A 27325-nucleotide genomic window follows, 5' to 3' on the forward strand; every position below is an offset into this window, starting at 1 on the left:
CATGAGGGTTCAGGAAACAATCGAAGAGTGTAGGTGGTGACATCAATTGCGGGGCGTGCTGTAGTGACAAGACGCTCTTGGGGCTTTGTTATAACTTTCTTGGTGCTGGGCTCGGAGTGGGTGTCTCGGGTACAGGAGGTGTTCATTGACCTATTCTGACCCTGCGCAGTGCGCAGTGGGGATAGCCCAAGTGGATGGGGCCGGGGGCTGACAAACCATAGCCACGCATCGCAGCACACGAGACCCGTGGCGGGGCGCTGATCGAAGGGCAGGAGGTTTCCGCCCAGTATTTTTCATTACATGGTGGATATGTAACCTTGTACCAAAGGAAGCTGGCGGATGCGGCGAATCAATGGAATCAGCAACCATAACATCGCGGCTCATTTCTCGGAAGCTAGCTAAACACCAATACAAATGATGCGAATGATACACAAGGCGCAAAGGATGCGAAAATATGTACAGAGAAAAGTAACCGACCGGAGGAGTGATGATGTGATCACATCACAAAGCGTAGCTTGGTATCTGCCGCACGAGTCAGACCGGGAGTTCAAATCGGTGGCACTGCAGGATCAACGTACCAAGGGGATGGCTGCAGCTCAGCTGCGGCTTCTGGGTATATTTCCCGTCGAGCTCCGCCCGGATGGTGTTCAGCAGCTGCAGGTAACTCTGGTGGGGCCACTGTTTCAGCGATTTGATAAATGCCCAGCTCAAGGCGCCCCTCGCCTGACCGTCTTGGAAGGTGTCAGCTCTATAATGATTATCGGTTAGTCCAGTTGAATCAGCCGCCCCCGCCCCCGCCCCCGCCCCCGCCCCCCGGTCCCTTAGAAAAGATAATAATAATAATAATAATACTGTTCCGGGATTGTTCTCCGCAATGTTTGCTTGTACTTACGATGTCTGGGTGTCTTTGGATCCGGAGAACATGACCACGTCAGCTGGCGAGGTTTTGGTTTGGAGGGTACGTTCCCGCGCTTGGCCTCCGTTGGCCGCCTTCTTCAAGAACCCAATGGCGGTGGATGCCATGCTCGATAGATCTCTTTGTCCGTAGGCGGTGAACACTGTGAACAGGTCCTGGGCGGCTTCCTTCGCCAGATTGGGCTCCTTCAGGACGCCCTGGGTCGAGTAGATGTACGGGAGATCCAATGCAGTACCGGAGTGGCACGAGTCGAAGATGGCCGTCAATCGCACACCGGGTCGCAAGGGCCGCACCATTATGGCGTGCATGTCGTCGTCAACGATGTGTCCGGCCGTTTGATAGTCCACCGGGTAGATCACGTCGTCGAACCCGTCGTCCTCGTCGCCATCGAGATCGGGCGTCCGCCCGCCATGGCCCGAGAAGTGGATGAAGAGGGAGTCGTCGGGCTGGGCGTCCTTGACCAGCCAATGCATGGCGCGAATGATGTTGTTTTTCGTCGGGACGCTCATCGGGTTCCGCTGGTCGTCCGTGAGGATGACCATGTCCTCGCGGCGATAGCCGAAGCGCTCATGCAGGAAAGTAGACATGTTGGTGACGTCGTTGATGCATCCATTCAGGGCGTTGGCCTGGCCGAAATAGTTGATCCCAATGAGCAGGGCCTTCCGCCGCCCGGTACATGCCGAGTACTGAAACTGGTAGTTGGAAGGCGCGCCATTGCCGAATTGTTGGAGGTTCTGCGGCGGGGCGGGAGGCAGATTTGGAGAATTCGAGCGAGGTAGACCTAGGTCGGTTATCAGCGATTTGTGCGTGGATCAAAAAACATGCAACTGCACTGTACCGTTACTGTGTACACTCAAGTTCTGGCGATGCCCCGGTTGGGGCGATGGGGCGTGCTGCCCATAAGGTGGACGAGGCGAGGCATTTGGTCGATAGGGAGGCTGTGGAGACTGTGCGTGTGCGTAAGGTGGGTGCGGTGAAGGCGCATGACCGTACGGTGCGGCCCCCGGATAGGCCCCTGGGGGCAGGTCCGAGTAGGAGGGACGCTGGCGATGTTGTTGGTAGTAGGGCTGCGGCGGCGGTTGCTGCTGATAGGGCTGAGGCGGGGGGGTGTGGGGAGTGCTGCCATTGGGGAGGAGGTTGTTGATAGCCCGTCCGCGGGGGAGGAGGCCCCGGCGGCGGTGGTCCTGGGGGCGGATAGTACATGGGAGAAGCCGACTTGAAGAAATTCGAGTCCGGTGGAGGGGTCACGAGAAGTCAGAAAAAGACGAAGCTAATTGCGATGGCGGGGAGGGGTTTTTTTCCCCCCAAGCCCGGCCAGTTTCAGGCTGGCTGGCTGACTGGTGGTGGGTCGTGGCACAGATCCTCGGATAGAGGAGAATCTGTGCGAGCGGTATGACCATGTCCGAGTCCACCGCTGATGAGAGGGGCCGGAGAGACCGAAGAAGGCGAAAGGAAAGGGCCAGGGGCACCAATTGCACGATTCCTAGCGACCGATCCCGTCCTTTTCGTTCATTGTTCCATGCTTTCGTTCCTCCCGTCAAGCTTCCTTCCATGGAACCAGCCCGAGTGTCCCGAGCTCCACCCTCGTAGGGCTGCAGGCAACACCATTCGCGGTGACCTCGGCGGGTTTGCTTGGTTTGTTCGGTCTCCTGTCAGGTGACCAGGCTGACCAGACCGACCCAAGAATAGAATCAAACGTAAGCAGCAGCGTAACCTTTGGGCCGCCCATCCCGCGCGAGTTGCTCCTGCGGTGGGCCACACGTACCCCTCCCAGGGTCAGCGCGTGCAGCGCGCGTCCAGCGATTCAACTGGAGTGGCGAAAATGCGGGGGCTCTCACCGAGTGGAGCCTAAGGGGGTAAGAGGGCACTGAAACTCTCGCATCTCTCCTGAGGGATCCGATAGCTCACGACCAGATGCATTAAGATGAATCAGATGGATCAGATGAATCAGATGGATCAGATGAATCAGATGGATCAGATGGATCAGATGGATCAGATGGATCAGATGGATCAGATGAAGCATCAACGTCCGAATCAGGGTAGAGTCTCATGGCCGGGTCCACACGCATGGGCGATCCTTGCGGGACCGCGCTGGTGACCTCCGATCGGAGCAGGGTCTGTACGAGACAGGCTGGGAGGGAGACTCTGAGCCTCCAAGACAGTGAGACAGTGAGAATGAGGCTCTGCCATACCCAAAACAGTCAATGGACAGATACGAATACCAGGTGGGCCCGACGTGGCGGCCGACACGAGCGCAAAGCAGGCACTACCGCACTAGCGGAGAGCTAGTCGTCCTCCGTCCTCCGTGAAATCGCTTGAGATGCGGCTCTTCTGGCTGCATCGGCCCCTTGGGCGACCTCATCTGCGACAGGCTTCGTGGCGCAGGAATGCTGAAAAGCTGGAATTGAGGCTCTAAGAATAATGAGGAGGAGTGGTGAGGAGTGATGAGGAATGGTGCGCAGGGGTGCGCTCCCTACAGTAGAATCCTAATGCGTCCGCGATCGCCCCAATCTGCCATTATCTCTCCTCCATCGTGAGGCTCTAAACGCCCGCCAGCTTTATCTGCGGGCCGGCCACTCCCAATCACTTCGACCACGATCTCTCTTGACCTCCTCACTCTCCTCCCTCCACACATTCCCCCTTCGTGACTGGACCCACGTCAGACATCAATCCCTTCCTGCTGTCCTACTCTCTCTCTCTCTCTCTCTCTCTATCAATTCACCAGTCATTATCTCAATTTTATCGGAGATTCCTAATTACTACAGTCATTTCACGATGGCCCCTTCATGGTAACATCACCGCTGCCTCTTCCACTATCCATTCCCACCTATTCTGGGCTGTCTGGGCTCTCCGAGCTTCTAACAGTCTCCAGCCATGCCGACCTCCTATCCTCCTCTCAACCTTGATTCCCTCCCCTTCGATGTCTTTTACCAGATCGCCACCTTGCTGGATGATCGCGACTGCATCCACCTGAGCCGCACCAACTGCGCTATCCATGCGTTGATGGACAGTGACCTCATCGCGCGCAAGACGGTCGAGGTAAGAGCCGCATGCCTGTGCCCTGCTATAGGGTTTTTTTCCCCTCCCCAAAAAGCCAAAAAGCCACTTTCCAGAGTCCGGCCCCCTCCTTTCCTCCCTGAAGGGCCAAGGCCAACCCTGAAACCAACTCCCCGAAATGAGACTCTCTGTCCTGCAAATGGTACTCCATACCAAAGTTAGGATAGTACCTCTAGGCATGGTTTGCTGATCATCCACCGCCTCTGCAGAGTGTCCTCGCCCACAGCAAGGAGGGCCGCGCCGCCTTGGCGGCCCAGTCCGGCTACCGCAAGGCTGTCGGGCGTCGCTTCGATATCCACGAAGCGGTCGCCACGGCAGCACCCTATGCAGTCGCCGTCCTGGCATATGCGGCCGATTTTCTCTATCACCAAGGCATCCTGTGCTATCGCGTTGGGCACGAAATCCGTGTGCTGAACGTGCATCGTGGTGCGCGCCAGGAGCGTGTCTTGAATCTATACGAGGTCATCCCTCGTCTGGACGGGGGCCCGCCTGCGGGGAGTTTCGACCTTGCGAGCCCCGACCCCGCGGAGCGCGTGGAACTCGTCCACTATAGCGAGGGAATCCTCGTGTTTCGTCTTCAGGGCATCGGCGCCCAGGATGACCTGCTGATTGCGATTGATATGGCCTTGCGGCAGTCGCGCCGCAGGCGGTTACTCCTCCAGAAGTCCATTCCCGCCGAGGCCGCGATCTTCGTACGGCATAGTCGCTCGTATATCTGGTACGGCATATTTACGGCCGCACTCGGGTCACAAGGTGCCTGGCAATGTTACGGGATGGACCTGGCCACGGATGAAACCATCGAGTTTCTTTTAGATCGGGTGGTCGACGAGGATATTGGCCAGACCCTCTGCTTCGAAACGTACCAGGACCACCTCTACGCCGTGTCGACGCAGGTTACCTCGGACGACGATGAGCGATTTTCCTCTTTCTATCACTGGTTCTGCTATGCGCCCCGCCAGAAGGGCCGGAAGTGGAGCGGCCGCCTGTGGCGCCGCGAGCATTGTGAAGGTCCCATCAACGAGATGTGGACGGATCTTGCGATCCGAACAGATGAGACCACCGGGCGCCCGGTCATTATCGAATGTCGCCGTGAATGGCGCGATGGGAAAAGTGAGAACCACCGAACAACCTATATTGAACCCCTGTCGACCCCGGCAGAAATGCTCGCAGCACACCCTGAGGGAGACGTCAAGTCGCCTGCGAGGAGCGCCTCCGTCTTTGACGACGACGAAGCAGATAGCAATACCAAAGACCCCGAGATCGACCAGGCGTATGACCACCGCCCCGAAAAGCGTGTCCGGCGGAATTACCACGCCGAATACGAGCTCAGCGATGACCCGCAACAGCGACAAGAATTCATCGCCGCGCGCACCAAGCACCGCAGTTACCACCTCGCCGCCGCCACGTTCGTCGACCTCGTCAATGACCCCGCGCCCCAAGCAGACGGCGTCCGAGTCCGCGATCGTCTGCGCCTGCGTACCGTCTCCCGCAAGCGCAAATGCCCCATTGACGAACAAGGCATCGCTGGCGAACCAGGCCTCCTCTTCCGTCCCACCCAAACCGACGCCGACGGCCGTCCCGTGGAAGGCGCCGAGGAGCGCTTCGACTCTCGCGGTGTTCATCTGTGGCCCCGAGAAGACGCCCCTGCCGAACTGCACCACCTCCTCTGCCCAGACCCGCACTCCGGGATAGTAGACGCCATTTCCGACGAGCGCACCCTTGTCTACTCCGTCACGTCCGCGGGCCTCCCGCCCAGCCATCGAGCGCTCATCCTGATCAGTTTTGATCCCGCGCTTCACTTTCCTACACTTTCATCGGTACAGACTCTCAAGACATCTGCGACCCCGCAGAGTATCTTCCCGGTGGTGCTGCCCAAGCCGACGACTTCGCGTGGAGGCCTCATCAAGGAGGCTGTCCCGCTTTATCAAGCTATTCGACGGGGATATTGGCTGCGATGATGGGATAAGCTACTGTTACTGTCCCAGGCTGGATGTGCTACATACTGCGTAGTAATACCAACTCACAGCTGACTGCTGCTGCGTAGCCAACAGAGAGAGAGAGAGAGAGAGAGAGAAAAAGTTATAATGTGAAGCTAAGCTACGTCGCACTGAGAATTCTTGGACTGTTTGAACTGGAGGTCCATTCCCAGGAATCTCATAACCTTTGACATATTGATACTTTAATAAGATGCAGTTCGCATCGACAGGCGAGAGCGTCCCATTGCTGTACAACCGCGGTCCTGTTTGGAGCTTGCTTCCAGAAGTATCTATTTGGGCTGCCGATTGACCCAATGGGCTCAATCATCTCTCCGTATGTGCCTTCTCGGGCAGCTTTCGTATTGTTGGATCTAATGTAACCGGGCCTTCGACGGCTGAGAAACTGGCGCCTGAACAGCGAGGTAAAACACGGCTTCATGCGACTCTGGCTTCCACGGCGGTGTGCGCTTAGACACAAGCTAGCTGGAATGGGAGGATCACAATACGATCATCTGGCCTGGTGATTATAGCATATGCCGCAGTCTAATTAGAACTATAGGCAATCTAGATAAATTTATTCGAGATACTAGACTAAATGTTTTATTCGGGGGAGGTGGGGGCTGCTTGCTGATCAGCTTGGAATCATGTATTTCCCCCCCCCCCTTTGTGATTTTAATTCAAACGGCCCAACTGATTGCCTCCGCCACCTGTTCGCTCAACGCAGAAATCTTCACGGTGTGAGGCCGGCTGCGTTCGCCTTGCTGGTTGGTTGACTCGGCTGGCTGCGGTGTCTGCAAGCCTTCGTGGCCAAGATACAGCGTTGGCGCCAGGGGGCTGCTGGTCCAATAGGATCCTCGCCGGGATCGAGTACATGCAGAGATTGAAGTATGCCGCAGTCAGCACTTGGAATGTCGACGCTGCTTCGCCACTCGCCAAGCACCACACCTGCCGCCACTTGCAGCTAACGCCGCTCTTATCTGACTGCCTGCAAAGTCCAGCTAATTGGGCCGAAGCCCGGCTGCTCCGTAAGGTGGCATGTCCAATAGATCACCACGATGCTAGTCGCAAACTAATCCGGTACGCAATCGCCTTTCCGCAGGTTAGATTATAGTGGATGATATCGTTCTGGCAGCCGCACCCCGCACTGCTAGCGTAAATAACGCAGATAGCGGGAAAGCAAGCCAAAGAAATACGGGGAAACGTGGTGAATGGAGCCCGCTATGTATCTCGACAGAGCAGACCGAGGGGAAGGCGAAGAGATCAGAAGACATGCACACCACCAAGGCTTGCGGAGAAAGGAGACATTCACAGTATGAGCCTTCATAAGATGAACTGCACGCAGAACGGGTCGCCTACCCCCGGGGGAAGCTGTCCCGCTATAACAGCACTTGGCATCAGAACAGAGCCTCATCACCTTGCATGCACTAAGCATCACACCAAAGTCAAAAACCAAACCGTTAACCTTAGATCGTGCTGATCTACAAGGTGCATCACAGCCCCGATTCACATGCATAGAATTGTCCATACGGAGGCTACAATGGCTACAATGGCTACAATGCCTGAGCCGCTTGAAATAGGTTGTTATTGAATAGAGGGATCAAATGATTCGTTCAGTCGTTGCTTTATGTATTATCGTCTGCATCTACCAGTGTCGCGATACCCGCCCCCTACCCAGGAACGTGGCCAATTGAATGGCATGGTCTGGGGCGCGGTATCTGCACCAGGTGTTGTGCAGGTATATAAACCAAATATGCAGTCAATCATAGCACGGAGAAACCCATTAACTCCATGGCCCGTCAAGAAAGGCCACCCATTCAATGTAGATAGGCCCGGGGGAATCACAAGTCACGGTCAGTTCACAATCGTGTCGGCATCAAGCAGAGCGTGGCCGGTGCGGGGGGTTTTTCTGTACAGGGGTTGCCCGGCCCGCGTTGCATGGCAGACGATATACGCCCAAAATCCACAAAACGTAACAACAAAGTCAGGGACAGCGCTCATGCGTTCACATAGAGCTCGGCCAGCGAGTGGATCATCGCTTCCCGCTTGACAGGGTGCTCATCCTTGAACGCGCCCATGAGATGGACGTTGCGCTTCAGCGCGGAGGATAGCTCGCTACTGCTGCTGTTAGTCGAGGACAGGTTCTCCTTCACCGAGTCCACGGCGGACGTGAGATTCAGGCTCGAGATGATGGAGGACAGGTTACCACCGCTGCTGCCGTCGCCATGCAGCAGGTTGTGCAAGGTGTTCTTCAAGGTCGAGACCACGCCCACGTTCGCAGTGAGCGTGAGCTCGGACATGACCTTGGTGTAGTAGGGGACCTCGGTGCCGTTCCAGACCACGGACCGCGTGACCGTGTCGAGGGCCAGGTTGCCCGACTTGAGGGCCGTCGCCTGCGACTTGAGCACTGCGCCCAGGTTCTTGATGATCTTGGCCAGGTCCAAAACTCCGGTAAGCGGAGCCGAGTGGTTCCCCGGCTTCAGGGTGAAGTCTGTCAGGGTGGCGTTGCCGACCAGAAGGCTGCCGCTGTAGATGTCCAGGATAATGGTGCCGATCTCGATGGTCAGCACGGACGGGTTGGGCAGAGTGGCATTGCCGATGAGGTTAGTGCCGTCGTCGCGGGCGGGGAAGAGCAGGGTGCTGTCGGAGATGGTGAACCCATCGAATGAGTTCAGCGCTGCGGGCCGGTCATGAGCACTCGTCCGAACCACCGAAGGGAAGTTGACTTACTTGGCGACAACACGTCCTTGTCCATGGTCACATGCGATTTGAGCACTCCGAGGTAGGAATTGGTGGAGCCCTTGAGGGACAAGGCTGATTCCTTGTTGAACACAACGTCATGCACGTAGTTGGTCCAGATGGTCTCGTTGGTCAGCGGGGTATACTGGTCGCTGACACCGAGGGTGGTGTTGCCCTTGATGGTCTTGCCATCGATGGTGATATTTGCCCACGGCTGCTCGGGGCCTGTGTCGCGGTTAAACAGGTTCAGCGTGATGGGTTCAATGCGCACGTCCAATGCGATCTTCAGATCCAATGCCGATTCCAGTGTCAGCTGGATCGAATCGGGACGGGGCTGCATGACTGCGGCGTTGACGAGAACCAGGCTGGACTTGTTGACGACCAGCTGGGAGATGGCCGGGATGATGACGAGGAAGCTGTGGGACTGTGAATGAGCACCATTGCCCGTATACTTCGACGTATACGTCGCCCAGAAGAGAGAATGGGCCGTGAAAGGCGACTTACAATACCGGAAGGAAAATGGCCAGGAAGATCACATTGCCAATCAAGTAGCAGCACCAGAAACGCTTCCAATGGCGCGCCAGCTTCTGCTTGCGCGTGCGATGGGTGGTGGCCAGTGAGACGCCTCCCGCGGACTCGACCTGCTCGAGCTTGGAGGTGTCGTCGTAGCCAGCCGAGGCCAATGGGCCACGATGCACCCCGAGCGAGTATTTCGCATCATCGGAGCTCAGGTAGGCCGGCCGGTCGTCAGACTGCTTGCCCATGATGACGGCTCAGAGGGGGGAGAGGCGACAGGCGAGGACGGAGACGCAGACGGAGACGGGGAAGGGGAAGGGGAAGGGGAAGGGGAAAGGGGAAGGGGAAAAGAGATGGGGGCGTATATGTATGGGACGCTTCACAGCTGGAGCCCGAGCGTGGAGTCTGTGTGTACAGGGTGCGAAGAGTCAACCTCCGGAGAATAGACGAAAAGAAAGCGCGGGACGATTAAGTGTTTTTAGTCTTTGTCTCCGTTGTTTAGCCTTTTGGGGTCTTGGAGTATGGGGATATACGGGGTATCGGGTCCCCGGGGACGCCATCGCCCGTGGTCGCCTGGGACCTGAGCATCCTGTGCCTATCCAGGCGAAGCGAAATAAGACGAGAGAGTCCACATCGCGAGAAGCTAGGAATGACCAGCTTGAGCCGGCGGGGGGGGACCAGGCGCAAAGTGGATGCGAAGGCCAGTGGATCAGGGCTTGCTCGGAGCACTATTCCCTCTTTAGGACAAGATCCACGAGGCACTGGGCACGAACGCAGTAGGGATTGCCGCACTCAAATGGCGATCGACTGCGAACCGCGGCTGGTCCACATCCCAAAGAGGGGAGCAATCCAGAACAGGGCCAGGGGAAGGTTCACATGGGCCGAGCTGGTCGATCGGCGGAGGCGCTTGGCGGTGGCTGCCGACGGACTGGCGTAGTGTGACCGAAGCAAGTGGACTCGGTGGGACTCGGACTTGATGCTTTGACTTTTCCGTCTGGGGTTCGGCTGCGGGGGAAGGTGAACCAAGAAAAGGGTGAGGTTGGCAAATAGGAGGAATTTAATGGCGAGCCACGGGAGTCTCATAGTTCTGGTCCCCCGTTCGCGTATACTATCAATCATCACTGCATGTACAACCCCCCCCCCCTCGGGCCCTATCTTGAGAGAACTTCGACGATAAACAACTTCCCCTCTCCCCTGAATTCTCGATAATATCCGTCACTGATATCCATCCCATCACCGCCATCATGTCCTCCCCCCGTCGCCCGTCGACGAGAAGCAGCTCGAGGCCACCACAGCCACCGCCTCCACCAACGACTCCGGCCGTCTTCACGCCCTCGAGCAACTCGAGATCCTCCCCCAAATTCTCCAAGAGGGCATCCTCTTCGCGGGTTCAGGGGCCGCCCTCCTGCTGCAAGCCGCGCTCCCCGCCATCCGCGAGACTGAACACCCAGACGGCGGCCACCAGGCCCTGGCCACCGAGCTCATCGACGCGCTCCAGGCGCACATCAGCTACATCTCCACCCTCGTCTTCGGCACCCGCGCCGAGCGCAAAACCCTGCTGGACCTGCTGCAGCGCGGTGAGACCCCCGGCCTCGGCGGCGGGCGCAACAACCGCTTCGCGCACCACCCCAAGCTGCAGCTGTGGATGGCGGCCACCCTCTACGCCACCTCGACCGACTTCTACCAGCGCGTCTACGGCCGCGTCGACTACCAGACCGCCCAACGCGGCTACTCGGAGTTCACCCTGTTGATGAGCTATCTGGGCGTACCACCCGGCACCTGGCCCGAGACCCGCCAGGCCTTCTGGTCCTACTGGGACGACCAGATCAGCACGCTGGCGGTGTCGACCGATGCCGCCCAGTTCGCCAAGGATTTGCGCGAGAGCACCGAGATGCCGCGCTGGGTGCAGAATCTGAAGCCTTTCCTCCGCGCCGTCACCATCGAGATGCTCCCGCCTACGCTACGGGAGGCCTATGGGCTGCGCTCCTCCACGCGCACGCGCTTGCTGTACCGCAGCTGGATGGGCTTCTCGGTCGCGGTGTACCCGGCCATGCCGAATAAGCTGCGCTCGTACCCGCTGAAATACTATCAGGAGCGCCTGCGCGAGAAGTTGAACGTGGTTTAAATGCGATGGGCCGGGGCACGCGAAAAATGGGAAGATGAGCAACCCGCAGGATGGTGGAACGGGGGTCGGTCTTTTTTTTTTTTTTTTTGCTTTGTTGGTTTTTTCTTTCTCGATTTGTCATGATTAATTTGGTTCATGTGTATATACCCATTCTCTATGAGATACGCTCGCTGCGCTGCTTGACGAGGGCGGCCCCCTTCCATTACCTAGTGAATTGTGAATTGGGATTGTCGAGGCTGATATATATATGGATAATGGATATGGATATATTTATAGATGCCTATTGATATCCCCCATTTGATCTTCGTAAGCTATCATCAAATCATGTCAAGTATAACAAGAACGGTGAAAAGAAACTCTTCCCCCCCTCCCACTCCCCAGCCAAAAACAAACATGTCATGGCCCTCATTGGCGTGTCCCCCAATTGGCATTGCGGTTCCCTATTGCGGTTCCCTATAGCGTCCCCAGTATGCTGCCCAGCAGCTTTGAGACATCTTCCACCAGCTGTGCCCATCGCCATTGTGTGAGTCTTGTGGATTTCTCTCCTGAAGCTGGACGGTCTCCGGGGAAGAATACATACCGGTGTGGCATCCCCGATGAGTGTGGTGGTGTTGGACACAAAGTCCTTGGTTAACAGGGTGTGCGCGTTACCCAGGATATCCTGCAGGACATCGACATTGTCCGAGGTCAGCAGCTTGGCCGCCCCGTCAATGATGGTCTCGAGTTTGGTGATGGTATCTTGGCTGAGAAGCTCCTGGACACCGCTGAGGATACTCGGTAACTCGGCGAGCAAGCCAGTACTATCCGGCGCGGGTGCTGCTACAGGGTTCGGCCGGGGATTGGCCCAGGCCAGCGGGGCCGCGGCGAGAGAGAGAAGCAGCCGGGAGACACGCATTGTGAATTTTCTGTTTTTGGTGGGGTGGGGGAAGAGGGTGGTTATGGAGTGATGGAGGGAGCTGAAAGGAAAGGGATGATCGCCGATACGGAAAGGCAATGGAGGTGGATGGCACTAAGTAGGACCCAGGTAGGCGTGTAGCGTGCTCCCACGCCTGGCAGGATCTTTATAAGCGAGGCTCCCATGGGTGCTCGACGGTCTCTCCTCGCTGCACGCCATCTAGACCACGCCCGTGGTCCCGTCCGGGCAGTCTCCTCTCTTCTCCTCTTTTCTGGGTTCGCGGGTCTCAGTTCTCCCTGCTAGGTACGATGTTGGTGACCTGCGAAGCTGCAAAATCCCCGAGGCTGTGCCGCAGCCAATGCCCATCGCGCAGCCCGTCACAAGCAAAACAGGCTCAGACCGGATGGGCATGGATCGCGATTGAGGATCGGGTATGTCACGCCGAGGTCGATTGCGGGACGGGAACAATAGCGCCAACATGTGAGTAGGACGTGAAATGGGGTGGAGGACGGACTACTCCGTACACATGGCGCAGTTGACACGAGCCGGACTGAGCCATGCTGGAAGAGGGTTGGAAAAGGCTGTGATCCCCGCATAGACTCAACCCCGGACGGCCCAACTCGGGAATTGATCGGCTCCCGGGCGATCGGACCCCTTCGGAGGGCCGACTCAGGCGGGCGAGAGCCCCTTTTCACGCTAAAGGAACGCTAAAAGGGAACCCAAAGTCTCAGTAACTGGGTCGTTCACGGTGGGTTCGAGCCGGCCCCCTCGTAGTGCGCGCCGTCGTGGAGTGGTTGTGGGAACTAGCCAGTGATTGGCCTGGCCACGGGCTGGACCTGTCACTTTGCAGCTCACTGGCGGGGCTTGAGTTCTCTTCGGTAGCGATCGGCATCGGCCGAGGTGGCCCTCTGTACTCTGTACTCCGTACTCTGTCCTCTGTACTCCGGACGTCGGAGTATAACTATCGCAGCGCCCTTCCGGTGCGCGAGTGGGACTGCGTCATCCGCACGCTGAGGATCGTTAATCTCGAGACAAGTCGTTCATCGATTCTGGCGGCCTTGGAACTGGGATTGGAACCCCGAGGAGAGGCATGTGAGGCTGGCGCACTCTCGACAAGGTTGCGGCGGTTGGTTCGCGGGCGGGCCACGGTTCGCTGGGGGGAGAAAAGCCACTTGCTCAGCAAACCTCCGGCCCTGCAGCAAGCCACCGCAGAGAAGCAGAAAAGCAGGAACCGCAAATTGGAGCATAACCGGAAACAAGCCTAGAGTGATTGGAATCCATTGGTTGGCTTCTGATTGCAGCACAGCGACCAGGCTGTCATGCACGCTCATCACGGTCTATGCACTATGTACGCGTGAACTGGAACTCATGGCCATCATCAGCCTCGCCATTCGTACTTCGTGCGACTGGCAGACTGCAGCAGTGCCCGGAAACGGATCAAATGGCCAGGATTTTGGGATTGTCTGCTTGTCGGGATTCTCCCCCCTCCTCCTCCTCCTCCTCCTCCCCCGGCCAGCAGGGTAAGACAAGCCCCAACAAGCCTGTCCCCCCACCCATTCCCATCAACCCACCTACAGCGCCAGGGCTAACCCAAGAACACTCAATGCCCCGATCACCGATGCAGTCAGCCCCGCCGGCTGCGACGCCGCCAGGCCCTTCGAGGTCGAGCTCGAGGTCGCCCCGGTCGCCGTCGAAGAGGCTGCCGTTGCTGTCGCTCCCGTGCCGCCGGCACTGCTGGCACTACTAGTCTCGTACGCCAGGCCAGTAGTCGCCGTCAACGCTCCCCCCAAGATCTGCGACTTCACCACGGATATGTAACTCTTCACATCCGCTGGAAGGCTGTTGTACCACGCTGGCGTGTTTCCAGCCCTGAATTCGCTCGCCAGCGAGCTGCGCGACTGGGCGTCGACGAGTTCCAAGAGAACGGTCACCGGGACCACCGATAGCAACTCAGGAATGAGCTTTTTAGGCGGCGGCGAGATATTAGCGAAGTTGGCGCTCGCGGTGGTGTCCATGGAGAGATGGGCGCTGTGTAGTATGAGTGTCAACCCAAGCACTTCAACGAGGAGAGGGTGAGTCCTGAGGATCGCTGGGCTCACAGTGCACTCGAGATCTGCTCGATATTGAAGCCACCCGCATCAGTGGCCGTGGCAATTGCCGTCGTAGCCGCAGTATCATCACGCCGTTGCGGTGCGGCGCCCCAAGCCGTCCCCGCAAGAGCCAGAACAATGGCCGTGAACTTCATCGTAACTCGTAAATCGTGAAAGTGGAAAGGAATGGTTGAGAGAGAGGGCCTGCCAGAAGGTACAACAGGCTTCGCTTGGGACGAGTAGGACTATAGCAAATGCTTAACCCTCTTCTTGGCCGCCGATCCGGCCTTCCTCGGCAGCCTGCGCGGATTTCTCTGCGTATGCCAGTTACCAGGCTTATGCGGCGGGGAAGGGAAACTTCCCTGGCCGGCTGCATCCAATGGCTTGTCTTACCCTGTTCAGCGGCGTCTGGCGCTGGTTGGGGCTGGACTCGAGACGGACCGAGGATCGAAGGCGCGCATGCCCGGCCGCGCTACTGTCGAAAGCGGGGGAGCAATATGCATGTCACTCTGGCTGTGAACCGCTTCGCAGAACTGAAGCAATTCTATGGTGGACCGAATGTCTTGCAGGAGAGATCAGTGTATCAGTGTATCAGTGTATGGCTGTGCCGGAAGTTGGACTGATATCGATACGCCCGTTGCCGGATGGAGCCCCGTGATCTGCAGTCGATCAAGGAACTTGCTTCGTATGAAGATGCTAATCTCCTGCGGAATCCACCACTGGCATTGAATGCAGCACAGCAAACCAATCTGTCGATAGGGGAAGCCTTCTGTCAAGACCAAAGAAGGCTAAATGCTAGGCAAAATCACTACTAGACCAAAAATGCACTATAGGCAACATTCTTAGTCTATACCTTAATTTATTGGTCTGACACCTTCATCTACAAAAGGACAACGCTGACAGGATTCAAATGTTTCGAAAGGCAAGTCAAATTGGATATCATAAACCAGTCGTCAAGAGATCATAATAGTAAAACAAATCCGAAAGCAAAAGTGGCTAGACCCCGGCCTTACAGACGATCATCCAGATCCATCCATGGCCAGAAGACCAGAAGAATCTCAACGGGATGGGCTTAAAGATCCTGGCCCTGGCGCTTGGCCATGTCCGCCTCTGCACCACGCTGGCGCACTTTGCCTTCGTCGTGAATATCCTCATACTTCTTCTGCTCCTCACGGTCACCGGTGATCGCGGCCCCGACGGCACCCAAGTGACCCTGGGCCCGGTTTTGAATGCCCTCACCCCAGTCCTTCAGCTGGCCCTTTGCCTCCTGCTCCTTGCCGGCTGCGTTCTGCTGGACACCAGCCTGTCGGAGGTTCTCGTTGCCGATTGCGTTACCGATGGCCTCCTTGGCGGAGCCGAGGGTCTGGTCCCACGAGCCGGTCGAGCGGTTGGGATCATCCTTGGCGATGGCGCCAGTGTTGGGGTCGGCAGTGGTGTTGCCCAGTTTGGCAGTGGTGTGGGAATTCTCGTGCTGAGCCTGGGCCTGCTCCTGGGAGAGCTCGCCCTTGTTCTGACGGGGGGAGAGAGTGTTAGTTCGCTGCTTCGACTTGTTGAATTGGGTGGGTGTCGTGGGTGTCCGGCCACCGATACATACCTGGGCAGATGAATCGCCAGTCACGGCCCCGAAGGCACGCTGGGCCATGCCAGTCGCCTGGTTGACATAAGAGCCAAGGGTGGAGGAGTTGTTGTCAGACATTGTTGATCGTTCGATGAAGCTTGTAGGTGAAGGTGGATGGTAGTTGGAGATTGCAGAGTGATGAACGGAGAAATTATGTTTGGAGTGATTGTTTAGATTATGCTTTCCCCCTGACCCTGGCACCTTTGCTCCTTATATACACACAATTTCCTTGAGTCCCAAGGCAAGCAAACGGCCAGGCACGATGCCCCAGGAAGCTCAATGACATCAGTGGATGATGTCATAGCACGTGATGAGCAAAGACTAAGCCTTTCCCCTGCAAGTGCGTCATGACTTTCCTACGCGCTATGGTGGGGCCAGCTGCGAATGACATCTGACGGAGACCTCTCCTTGATTATGACTTGATAGGATGGAGTAGAGGGGGTATGATGAAAGTGGCATACGGGGTAGATACTACTGCCGTGTCACTGGAGGGGGCTTTAGAAGGGAGGTGACGGTGTGGTGGGGTGTAGTGGGGTGTGATGTGCATTCTAGATGCTCAAAACAAAATAAACAAAAGACAAGAATAGATCACGCTAAGTTTCCCTGGCGCCAGACACCCAGTGTTCGCTGCAACTGCAAGGAACGTACTCCGTAGAACATGCTAAACACAACGCTCGTCGATGGAACCAAAAATGCAATATCCCGTATTGGATCGTCGTCTTCGCATCATATCACCAGTGGCAGATTCCGCCTTCGCTGTCGTCTGCGGTCCATGTCCCGCAAAGACCGACAACTTCCAGGTGGCCGTCTGGCTGCTCGCCAACCTTGCTGAGCGAGGCAAATCCCACGCGTGCAGGGCCGTTGCTCAGCAGACGCTTAGCCCAGGCGTCGATGGCGGGCTCGCCGGTCTCATCTCGCGCCTGCTTGAGGAATGGAATGAGCGCGGTGCCGCCTGTTCCCCGCAGCTTCTTACTGTCGGCCGGCACGGCGGTGGCAAGGTTCACCGTCGGTGGCTGTTGGTCGGAGCCGGCAGACTGTGATGCGCGGCGAGCCACGCGGGACTGAACAATGATGTAGCGCGAGACGATCTGGATATGCTTGTCGCGCATAGTGCGCAGCATGGATAGGCAGGCGTCGTAGGCGAGCTTCAGAGCGGGGTCGGTGCGGTGGGCGTCGACAAAGGGGCGGATGTTGGCGATGGAATCCACGTCCTCCAGGAAGCGTCGGTGAGGACCTGGCATGTAGCCACGCATCTCGTGAATAAAGCCATGGCGGGACTTAGGGCCGTCCTCCCGCGAGGCGGCTGCTGTCTTCTGATCTTTGCGGGTTACACCGGTAGGGCGATGCTCCACACCCAGGACGATGTCGAAAAACTGGATCAGCGAGCTTTGGGCATTGCTGCCCCCGCCATACTGGCGGTATTCGGGCGGGTTGCGGCCATCGTCATAGAGAAGGCCCATAGGAAGCCCGGCGTCGGCCATGTTCTTGCTGCCGGCTAGGTAGGGCCGAATGCGGTTGTAGAAGACATAGGGGTCGCAGTTGTCATACATCCGCTGTAATAGCGCAGTAATCTCATCCAAGATTTCCGCCAACTGCTGCAGGCATTCCGTCACCACGCGGGTCTTGCCTACCCGAGCCGCGGCAATAGCCTCCAACATAAGGGGAATCGACGGGCCTCCCCGCGCTTCGATGGCCACTGAGACCAAGTAAAACCATTGCTCATCCAGTGAGCCGGTAAAGGTCTGTAAGCACGCCAGGTTATTCAGGTCGTCGGCGGGTTCGTCCGGGAAGATCGGCTTGTAGTTCCAGAGACAGACCCCGGCATAGGTTGCTACCGGCGGTACTTCGAGCCGCTCGCATACTTCGAACAATGGCACCGTCAACTGCGGCGGGATTCTCTGTTTACCAGGAACCGTCAGTATATGTCGGACATAGTCAGCACCCTGACGGCAATTCTCATACCTCGGCTGGCCGATCCCCTCCCCAAACATAGCCATGGAGGATAAACACCAGGACGACATAAGCTCGCCGCCACTCGGCATCTGTATGCAAATGCACGGTGGAAAGAAGAGGCATTCGGTCCACGACGGCCCGGATCCGTCTGCTCAGCAGCAACGGCTGCAGATTCGCGGCGATTTCCTCCCACTTGGCGTAAAACAAGTCCGGCAAAGTCTCCAGAGGAGGCTCTGGCGGGAGAAAGCCCTGATCAGGCGAGATACCATACGCCGCCGGCGACGGGACCGGAGGCAACATTTTGACAAGATATGAAGAGGAGAGAAGAAAAGCAACAATCGATGCCCTGAAGAGGCACGTGTGCTTCGAGTTCGGGCACGGCAGATGGGAGGCGCAACCGGATCGCAGTTCCGCGGATGCCGGGTACCGGACCAGATCAAGCGGAGAGCATATAAGTTACCCACGCGGGCCTGAGGCGGGGGGGCTCAAGGAGGAATATAAGCACGAGGGATAGTGTAACGGCCTTCTAGAATTGCCAGGAACAGGGACTCCCCCGGGCGTGAGGGAGGAAGGGGTGGCGTGCCCGTCCTTTTTTTCCCGGAGAGGCTAAAGGTCTGGTTGTCCACCGGATGCGAACGGAGAGACGTGGCACGGGGGAAGGCGAACAATTAGGCTTTCTGGAGGTGGCGGGCTTCCGTCTGAGGGAACAGAGGTTCTGTCTAACAGATCTTGCTGGATGTTTGGAGCGATAGCGGGAATAAGTCTGAGTCTGCTACGGAACCCTGGGGGAGTCTGATCGTCTGATCGTCTGAGCAGAGTTTTTCCTTCCTGGTCCGGCAGGATATCCGCCCGAGCAAGTGCCCGTAACCGTTCACCGTGGGGGCATTTCTAAGCATCGGCCGGAGAAACACTGGAGTTTATTATTCATTGCGTCAGAGCCCAGAGGGTCATCCGGGATGCTCAGCGGGCGGGTGGGAGGGTTCTGGGCCGTCCGGGGGTTCCGATATAGGACGGCTTGGTAGACGCTTTAGAGGGGGCATTTTGGGGCGGAGACGCCAGCGTCTGGGGAGAAAATAGAGGGGCTCATGAAGGGCTTAGGTTCATTTTAAAGGTGTTTATATCGGCCCATGGCCTGTCCAGGGAACGGACCCTCTGCTAGGCCTGCGTTCCGCCACCGACCAAATTAGATTGGGTGAGCGCGAGATGGGGTCATCCGCCACAGTGACTAGCCTGAGTGCTAGAGAATGAACCGGAGGCGTTGTGGACGCCGTGCTGTGTGGGTTTCAGAGCGTATTCTCCGATGGACGGTCGCTAAGCGAGACTTTAGCTCGTTCGCCTTCACCTACGCTACCCCAAAATGTTCACGGTGAAATGTCCCGGGCGGCGATCCCGGGGAGGGCAGTGCCAACGTCAACCCATGAGCTTGTTTGGGAAGCAGACGCATAACAGCCGAGTGCATGCATTCGGACTGGTGGTCGAATGCCTACAGTGGTTGCTTTTCTTATCCAACTAGTCCTCCTTCTTTCTCGATTCCCCCTTGGGTGGGAGCTGACTCAGGAAAACGGTTCCGCGCACTGCATAACTCCCCCAGAACGAACCTACATCATTAAGAGGTTTGTTTTTTCTACTAATTATTTGAGCCGATGATGAGGTACGTTCAAAGCCCGTTTAGTAACTGCTGCTGGTGCCGAAGAATCTTCCCTTCAAGTAATGCACGAAATATAGCGCGTGCATGCAGGGGCTAATTGTGCCGTTCTGGGGTATCACGTGAGTAGGTGATTGTCGGGAGATCGAAGTCACTACTCTTCACGTGACGATGGAGACGTAAAGGAATAGAAGCTGCAGTACGTACTAGTACTAATACTAGTACTAGTCGAGCGAAGTGCAAGGAGAGTCAAACTGACTCTTCGAAGGGGGCCCTCATTTGGCCCAGCCATCATGATATAAGAGACCGGTTGAAATGTATGTACCCAAAACTTTGATTGGAACCAAAGTAAAACAACCGTTTTTACAATACCACCAACAACTGTTCAAGGACTCGCATTCTATACATGTGCCCACCCGCTGTTGATACAATCGAGAACTATCCATGAGACGGCCGCACGATAACAGCCGGCCCCTCATACTCCTTGCGTCCCTTCACCATATACATGAAGAGGCTCATCACGAAAACTCCACCGAAGATCACCACGCTCCAGTTGAAGTTGTCCACGGTTATATTGCGCTCACTCGGCCAGAGGGACCAGAACAGCGCAAAGCAGGAATACACGAGCGCAATGATGTTGATCGCTAATCCCCAGCGTCCCATATCCCACTGGCGAGCGGGGAGACTATTCGGATCCCAGATCTTCCGATAGATGACGCAACTGATGGAAATGATGTAGGTATACATCAAGGCCGCCACATTCAGCGAGATGATGGCATTGAATGCCGTCTCCGACCCGATATTGATGAGAGACAAGGCGCAACTGATCACGCAGGACAGGGCGATGGCATTCACAGGGATTTGGCGCTTCGGATCCACCTTGCTGAGAAATCGAGAGAATGGCAGGCCCTTGTCGCGAGCAAAGGCAAAGGTTTGGCGAGAGGTCGAGGCATTAAAGAGAATGTTGCTGAAAATCACCGGTAGGAGGATGATGGACGTGAGGCCATTCACCCCGGCGACAGAGGTGGCGTTTTTGAAGACGTAGATAAACGGGAACCCGGTGTCATCGTTCAACGCATCCTCCACGGACGGGATGGAGAAGAGCAACGTCACGAGTAAGATCGTGGCCATGATACCATTACTGAAGTATCCCCAGGCAATCGCAATCGGAACGTTTCGGCCAGCGTCTTTGACCTCTTCGGACATATGCGCACATGCATCAGAGCCTAGAGCGGGCGTTAGTTCCCCCGGTACCTACGCCAGCTTCTGTGGGCTGGGACTTACTCAGTGAGCCGTAGATAGCCGATATTTGTCCGATCATCACGCTCAACCCCATCGTGGACCAACCTCCCAGATTCTGCCACCCCGACAGAAACACGGCTTTGGCGGATTGATGAGGGGCCATGGCCCACAGGACGATCAAAATGACGGCCCAGGACAGAACGTGGAGAATCATGAGAAGGTTATTCAGGATGGGCATCAAATCCGACGCATAGACGTTGGCAATATAGATCACCAGAACCATCGCAAACACAAACAGCGTACCCTGCCAGTTTTGGGGTTCATAGCTCGGATCCCGGACACTGATCAGGCCCTGAATGATGGTTCCTGTCAAGAAAGATCCCGACGCCGCGCCAGCCTGCCAGGCCAATACCGACATCCAGCCGGTGATATAGCTCAGGAACTGCTGGTGTCGGGGGGAAGCAAACTCGGACACCCAGTGATATTGTCCGCCCGACGTGGGCGCCATAGACGCCATTTCCGAGAGGGAGACGATAATGAATCCGAAGCCAATGAAGGTCCAGATATAGGACCAGAACATGCCCGGGAGGCCGCCATTCTCCAAGCCCTGATCGTTCGAGCTGCCCAATACATCCCGCGGTTAGAGTTGCGCTCGCTTTCCCCCCGCTGGTCGCGCCCAAGGATCCACTCACATCAAAAGAAACTCCCAAGTGGCCTGCAGAACCGAGGCAAAACTCAAGGCGGCCACCGGTCGCATATTTCGCTGGTTGGGAATGTGAGATCGGGGGGCCACGAAGGGGGGCTCGGCCGAGCAATCTGACATACCTTGAGTTCCTGGATCTTTCCCATGCGCTGCATGTCATTGTCATCCAAGACGGTTAATTTCTGGGCTGGCGGTGCATCTGGGTCCATGGGAAGAATCTCCACGTCCATCGCTTCCAGTCTCGCTGCCTTGTTCGGGGCCTGCATGGTTGGCGATCGAGTATCGACTACCGAGCGAGCGCGCCGGGGGAGGAGAGAGGGCAAAACGGAGAGTAAACGCAGAACAGCGTCCACGGCAGATGCGAGTGAGTTCTTCCGAATTATCCATGCGGGGCAACGATAACTGTATTAACCTTGCTGCTCGAGAGTACACAGTACCGATGGAGAATGCAGAGGGTCCCGACACCACTTGCATTCTCCACTGGGGCTGGCCGCTTGCAGGCCTTGGTTTCTTCCCTGCGAGTGGGCCGGTCGATCCCTGGGGGGCCCGGGCGGCGACTGAAGCACCCGGATGAAGTACTCCATACATAGTTCCGTCACGACGAATGCCCCCCAGGGACCGGGGAAGCCCCCAGGGACCGAGGCGGGCACACGCGGGCCCGCTTGGCCCACCCGCGAACCATAACTCGGCCATGTGGTTCAATCGGCTCCAACACTCCAACGGGGACCAAAAGACAATGAGTGGTACCAAACGCAGTCGGAAGCACTACGCCAAGCCTGCGTACGTGTCACGGGCGAAGAGGGGCTTAGGGACGCTAACAGCGAGTCGCATGTCGCTGCTTCTATCGCGTGTGGACCATGTGGGGAATGGCTGGACTGCATGCAACGCGCTCTCAGCCCTGGCGGGGCCAGATATTGGGTCGTGGGTGCTAAAGAGTTCTCTAGACGCATCTACTCCTCGTGAGGGAGTTGCGATCGAGATGAACCCACGCCAATCCTCCCCCTTCCACGCTGCGCCACCCTCCGGCCATGCAAGCTCAAGGTGTAACTGGCTTATTTGCTGCGCTACCTCCCTGCATATATGATGCGCCTAAAGAAGTGCCGATCCTTGCCCACATACACGAATGTGCTTACCTGCCGGACCTAGAAAGTTACCTGGGTAACATTGTGGTGTAATCGAGGTTCCTGCGATGCTGGTACCTGGGACGGAGTCCATCGGAGGGCGTACCTCAACGGCGCAGCGAGGCATCGCATGCTGCTGCTGCAGGACTGTAACATTGATCGGCATGGCTCACAATCCGGGTTGGGCCCGATTTCAAACCTCGAGAATTCCGACGGGGCGATGCACCAACCAGCAGGATGGATAGAGTGCCATACACCGCGTCGATCGGGGCTGGGGCCGTGTCCCCAAGCCATGGCCGACCGAAAAGAAGGGCACACGCATGTACTTCTGTGTCACTCACACGGGCTGCTCCCGATGTTGATTCGACTGGCCACATCCTCGGTGGCGATAATGGGCCTCGTGGGCCCCTTGCAAAGCGCTCCGAGGATTGGCCTTGCAACCCTGACTGGACTGGACTGGACTGGACTGGCTGGCCGAAACCCCCTTCCCATGAACCCTGCATAATGCACCTCATCCCGCCTCGATGGCCCCCTCCCCTTCTCAAGGAGACCGAACAAAGGAACAAAACGAAACGCAGGATCGCCCACGCCTCTAAAGATCACATCCTAGGCGTCCATATGTATTAACGCTTAGTCCGACTCCAGGAGTCCCCATGCTGCTGCTGCCCGTGAGCCCGCCATGCCGGCCACTTCGGCGACACCGACACCGCTGCCCTCGGGAGTGAGTCCTCCTCTCACCACGGACAATGACGATAATCATGGCGGGCTGGTGGTGGTGATCACGTCGTTGTCCTTGGTGTTCGTGCTGTCTTCTCTCGCGGCTCGTATCTATTCTTCCTTGCAGCGGCGGATGTTGCAGCGAGACGACCTTTTATTTGCCATACTTGTGGTAGGTCGGCCCATGGCCTCATGGCCCATCGATCCCACGCGAGAGAATTAACTCACCCTGCGCCAAATAGGTTTTGGCAATGGTGCAGATAGCAGTGGTGCTCTTGCAGGTTCATCTGGGGTGGGGCATGCGGACCGAATTTATATCGCCTGCGAACAAGCCGATGCTCAAGGCAAGTCGTGCGCCCGGCTCCCTCGTGCTCTCCCGGTATTAACCATGGGGCAGACCGTATATGCGGCCGATCTTCTCTCGATCTTGGTCTTAGGATGCTCGAAGATCACGTCGAGCCTGTTCTATGAGACGCTCTTCTCTCAGATGCGACTGCAACTGATCCGCGGGATTCTGGGTGTCACCATTGCGTGGACCATCCTGTCCGTGAGCATCCTAGCGGTTCGTTGTAGCGATACACCGTGGTACGACATTAGCGCGGCGGAATGTAGCGGGTTGGTAAGAGCGTACGAGAGCCTCAACGGGGGCATCAGCGAGCTGACCATGCGATAGCTCCCCCGCTGGATCACGATTACCGTCATTGATATCGTGACGGAGATTCTCCTCTTTGTGTATGCGGGACTGGCAATTCACAAAGTCCGGATCTCGTTACAGAAGAAGCTGGTGGTTGGGGTGACGCTAGAGAGTCGTGTGCTGTGAGCGCAACATCCCAAAGTTCTTCCCAACCCCCGAGCTAACCCGTCCTGTCTCTCTCCCCCAGACTCATCCCCCTCGCAGCCATTCATCTCTACTACGTGAGCAAACAAATCAATTCGGACGATCCCATCCTGCTGGGGGCCTATGCCACCATTACAACCGAGATATATATCGCGATCAGCGTCGTCAGCCTGATATCCGCATTCCTCAAATCCTTCATTGCGGTCTACGAGGACAAACACGGCCTGTCCTATACCGACGGGACATCGGGGTCCCGGTCCAAAACGAAACAATATGGTTCGGCCAATATCGCGGCATCGAACAAGCTGGGCCCGCAAAGTTCGGCGAGTGCAGATCGACCTCGGGGTTGGGAGCGGGAGGAAGACCCGATTGTGGACCCGGTCGATGGGCGGGGCCTGCAGATCTTGAAGACGGTGCAGCTCGATGTGCGGGACGAATCAATCGAGCTGGCGGACCAGGGGACTACGAGTGCAAGCCCACCCCGCTGAACGGTGATGGCCGGGTTTCCACATGGAATGTAATATGGACCCAAGAGACACCATGGGAGCCTGAAGGAGTAATGAAGATACGAGGATTTTGCATTCTGTACAAAAAGGTTGTTGTTACACCAAAGAATTTCAACGCCATATCCAGCGAGAATATTAATGCCAGACGAAATCATGCAAGATGAAGGGAAGAAAGGGACCAGATCAGTGTTGGCTCCACTCGATCGTGTTCAGGTCAATGCCCTCCTGCACCAACTCCCAGAGGGGGCTCAGCTCGCGCAGGAAATGCACACGGTCCCGGACGGCCGTGAGAACGTAGTCAATCTCAGCATCCGAGGTGAATCGGCCAATGCCGAAGCGGATACTGCTGTGGGCGCTCTCGTCGCTGCTTCCCAGGGCACGCAGGACGTAGCTCGGCTCCAAAGAGGCCGATGTGCATGCACTACCGGAAGACAGGGCAATGTCCTTGAGGGCCATCAGAAGCGACTCACCCTCGACGTAGGCGAACGAGACATTCACACAGCCGGGGTAGTGGTGCTCGGGGTCACCATTCAGGGTAGTGTGCTCCATCGAGAGCAGGCCCTCGGAGAGACGCTGGGAAAGACGCTGAACGTGCTTCGTGTCATACTAGATAGCGGGGTAGAAATTAGCATTTGCATGTTCCAATATCCCAAACAATGTGGCCGGCCTGTTCGCGTGCACAATAAATCCACAATTGCCTCATTACCCCTGCGTCGACGTCATCGGCCTTGGACAAAGTTCCCTGATGGGAATGAAGCTACCGCCCAAGGCCTATCTGACATCTCTTGATGCAGTATAATCATGAAAGGGTTCAAAGAAGCGGGGGGAGATCGCTCTTACCTCCATATCCTGAGCTGCGAGACGGCAAGCCTCGCCAAATCCAACAATCAAATGGGGGGCCAGAGTTCCACTGCGCAGACCTCTCTCCTGGCCACCGCCCGAGATGATGGGTTCCAGGCGAACACGAGGGCGGCGGCGAACGTAGCAGGCACCGATACCCTTAGGACCGTAGATCTTGTGGCTGGAAATCGACATCAAGTCGATGTTCAGCTTGTTCACATCCAGAGGGATCTTTCCAACGGCCTGAGCACCATCGGTGTGGAAGAAGACCTTCTTGGACCGGCACAGCTTGCCAATCTGCTCCAGGGGCTGAATCACACCAATCTCGTTGTTCACAGCCATGATACTGACGATAGCAGTCTCTGGGCGCATAGCAGCCTCCAGGTCTTCCATGCGGATAAGACCGTTGCTCTGCACGGGTAAGTAGGTCACCTCAAAGCCCTCATCCTGTAGATGCCGGCAGCTATCCAAGACACATTTGTGTTCAGTCTGGGTCGTAATGATGTGCTTCTTCTTCCCCGAGCGGCCGAAGAAGCGCGCAACACCCTTCAAACTCATGTTGTTACTCTCGGTCGCACCGCTGGTGAAGATGATTTCCTTAGGGTCGGCACCGATCAGTTTGGCGATGTTCTCACGGGCCTGCTCGACGGCCCTCTCAGACTCCCAGCCGTATGCGTGGGTGCGCGAGTGCGGGTTTCCGTAGATTCCAGTGAGGTAGGGTAGCATGGCATCGAGGACACGGGGATCGAGCGGGGTGGTCGCCTGCATATCAAGGTAGATGGGACGGGTTCCCTGGTCCATCACGGTGGCTTGCTTGAGGATGCCGGCAGACGGGCTCATCGCGGCGTCACCCGAAGTTGCGGAGCTGGGCAAGGTGACATTTTGGGGGGCGACACCAGCCTTCTTCATGAATGACTTCTGTTCCTCCTTGATCGCGGTCTCCACGTTGACCTGGGCTTGCCCGGCCTTGGTCTCGGTGACATAGGACCGGGCACCTCGGACGCCCGCAGTGGCGAGGACGCGGCGAGGGGCAGTCCAGGCGCCGTGCGAGGACAGACGCCTCGAACAGGCGCGGGATGCCTGTCTCCAAGCAGCAGGGGCAGCAGTAGACATTATGACGATGATGTGAGGAATATACTGCAGATGTGGGAGAGGGAGGAGAGCGCGCCACTAGAAGAAACATCGCCGGGCGGTGACATTTTCCCGATAAACTCGGGGATTTCCCGTTCGAGCGCCGCCGGGGTCAGGTTTCTCCGGAGACGCCTGAGGCAGGAACAACGACCATGATCATCCATGGATTTGGGCACGGCGTAACTGCAACAGTGGTGGTGAGTGGTGACAGTACTAGTTATGGTGATGGTGATAGGAATGTCAGCTATACCGGCTGAGTTAGCTGGTACACGGAGTGCGTCGAGGATTTCACTGCAGATGGGGGCTTGTAGGAACTATACGCCTGAGGAGCCGCTCAATTGTACCCGCGGAGTATGCGAAAAAAAACTACCAGTAATAGTCCGACATCGCAGTCAGCGAGTAGCTACGGTCAAGTACAAACTATGAAGTATGGTGCCTCCCCGAATATGGAAGATGATCTGGGTCAGGCTGTAGCCCGTTCGGGTGGTTGCCTATTCCATCATTCGGGTAGGGCTGGGCATCACCGGAACAGGCCTGCAGGAATTCTGGTGCCTGTGAGGAACACTTCCTCCACAACACGAGGTTCAACCGCCATGCGCCACAATGGGGCGAAACTATAGGAGTTCGGGTACCGGAACTTCGTCATAAACCGTCCTAGCCGTAAGAGTCGTAGGGCGAAGCCGATCGATCATTCACGGGT

At 57.0% G+C, this 27325-nt stretch overlaps 11 protein-coding genes across 11 annotated transcripts; 3 read left to right on the forward strand and 8 right to left on the reverse strand.

The window, feature by feature from the left end:
• Window positions 1-496: 496 nt before the first annotated feature.
• Window positions 497-2645, reverse strand: N7482_009982 (caspase family protein; the record flags this gene model as incomplete). The annotated part of the gene is made up of 5 exons (XM_056692106.1): window positions 497-522; window positions 579-748; window positions 893-1697; window positions 1755-2100; window positions 2475-2645. 5 exons carry the CDS (start codon window positions 2643-2645, stop codon window positions 497-499), a joined length of 1518 nt encoding a protein of 505 aa, XP_056539812.1.
• A 1145-nt stretch (window positions 2646-3790) lies between these two features.
• fbx15 (F-box domain protein) lies at window positions 3791-5931 on the forward strand (the record flags this gene model as incomplete). The annotated part of the gene is made up of 2 exons (XM_056692107.1): window positions 3791-3955; window positions 4183-5931. The coding sequence occupies 2 exons, from the start codon at window positions 3791-3793 to the stop codon at window positions 5929-5931; spliced, it is 1914 nt and encodes a 637-aa protein (XP_056539813.1).
• A 2012-nt stretch (window positions 5932-7943) lies between these two features.
• On the reverse strand, window positions 7944-9449 carry N7482_009984 (DUF3712 domain-containing protein; the record flags this gene model as incomplete). Its single annotated transcript, XM_056692108.1, has 3 exons — window positions 7944-8623; window positions 8677-9101; window positions 9190-9449. 3 exons carry the CDS (start codon window positions 9447-9449, stop codon window positions 7944-7946), a joined length of 1365 nt encoding a protein of 454 aa, XP_056539814.1.
• Window positions 9450-10077: 628 nt separating this feature from the next.
• Window positions 10078-11326, forward strand: N7482_009985 (oxygenase MpaB family protein; the record flags this gene model as incomplete). The annotated part of the gene is made up of 2 exons (XM_056692109.1): window positions 10078-10134; window positions 10475-11326. 2 exons carry the CDS (start codon window positions 10078-10080, stop codon window positions 11324-11326), a joined length of 909 nt encoding a protein of 302 aa, XP_056539815.1.
• Window positions 11327-11779: 453 nt separating this feature from the next.
• N7482_009986 (uncharacterized protein) lies at window positions 11780-12221 on the reverse strand (the record flags this gene model as incomplete). Its single annotated transcript, XM_056692110.1, has 2 exons — window positions 11780-11830; window positions 11907-12221. 2 exons carry the CDS (start codon window positions 12219-12221, stop codon window positions 11780-11782), a joined length of 366 nt encoding a protein of 121 aa, XP_056539816.1.
• A 1571-nt stretch (window positions 12222-13792) lies between these two features.
• On the reverse strand, window positions 13793-14466 carry N7482_009987 (uncharacterized protein; the record flags this gene model as incomplete). The annotated part of the gene is made up of 2 exons (XM_056692111.1): window positions 13793-14249; window positions 14321-14466. 2 exons carry the CDS (start codon window positions 14464-14466, stop codon window positions 13793-13795), a joined length of 603 nt encoding a protein of 200 aa, XP_056539817.1.
• A 917-nt stretch (window positions 14467-15383) lies between these two features.
• On the reverse strand, window positions 15384-16007 carry N7482_009988 (uncharacterized protein; the record flags this gene model as incomplete). Its single annotated transcript, XM_056692112.1, has 1 exon — window positions 15384-16007. The coding sequence occupies one exon, from the start codon at window positions 16005-16007 to the stop codon at window positions 15384-15386; it is 624 nt and encodes a 207-aa protein (XP_056539818.1).
• A 653-nt stretch (window positions 16008-16660) lies between these two features.
• Window positions 16661-18182, reverse strand: N7482_009989 (indoleamine 2,3-dioxygenase; the record flags this gene model as incomplete). The annotated part of the gene is made up of 2 exons (XM_056692113.1): window positions 16661-17827; window positions 17892-18182. The coding sequence occupies 2 exons, from the start codon at window positions 18180-18182 to the stop codon at window positions 16661-16663; spliced, it is 1458 nt and encodes a 485-aa protein (XP_056539819.1).
• Window positions 18183-19965: 1783 nt separating this feature from the next.
• N7482_009990 (putative GABA permease) lies at window positions 19966-21738 on the reverse strand (the record flags this gene model as incomplete). Its single annotated transcript, XM_056692114.1, has 4 exons — window positions 19966-20753; window positions 20812-21389; window positions 21462-21532; window positions 21595-21738. 4 exons carry the CDS (start codon window positions 21736-21738, stop codon window positions 19966-19968), a joined length of 1581 nt encoding a protein of 526 aa, XP_056539820.1.
• A 1534-nt stretch (window positions 21739-23272) lies between these two features.
• N7482_009991 (uncharacterized protein) lies at window positions 23273-24636 on the forward strand (the record flags this gene model as incomplete). Its single annotated transcript, XM_056692115.1, has 4 exons — window positions 23273-23486; window positions 23553-23929; window positions 23984-24126; window positions 24192-24636. The coding sequence occupies 4 exons, from the start codon at window positions 23273-23275 to the stop codon at window positions 24634-24636; spliced, it is 1179 nt and encodes a 392-aa protein (XP_056539821.1).
• A 201-nt stretch (window positions 24637-24837) lies between these two features.
• Window positions 24838-26607, reverse strand: N7482_009992 (IscS subfamily cysteine desulfurase; the record flags this gene model as incomplete). The annotated part of the gene is made up of 2 exons (XM_056692116.1): window positions 24838-25260; window positions 25495-26607. The coding sequence occupies 2 exons, from the start codon at window positions 26605-26607 to the stop codon at window positions 24838-24840; spliced, it is 1536 nt and encodes a 511-aa protein (XP_056539822.1).
• Window positions 26608-27325: the final 718 nt, after the last annotated feature.

This window comes from Penicillium canariense (genome assembly GCF_028826845.1).
Source record: "Penicillium canariense strain IBT 26290 chromosome Unknown utg000007l_segment0_segment0, whole genome shotgun sequence".
In the NCBI taxonomy this organism is placed as follows: domain Eukaryota; kingdom Fungi; phylum Ascomycota; class Eurotiomycetes; order Eurotiales; family Aspergillaceae; genus Penicillium; species Penicillium canariense.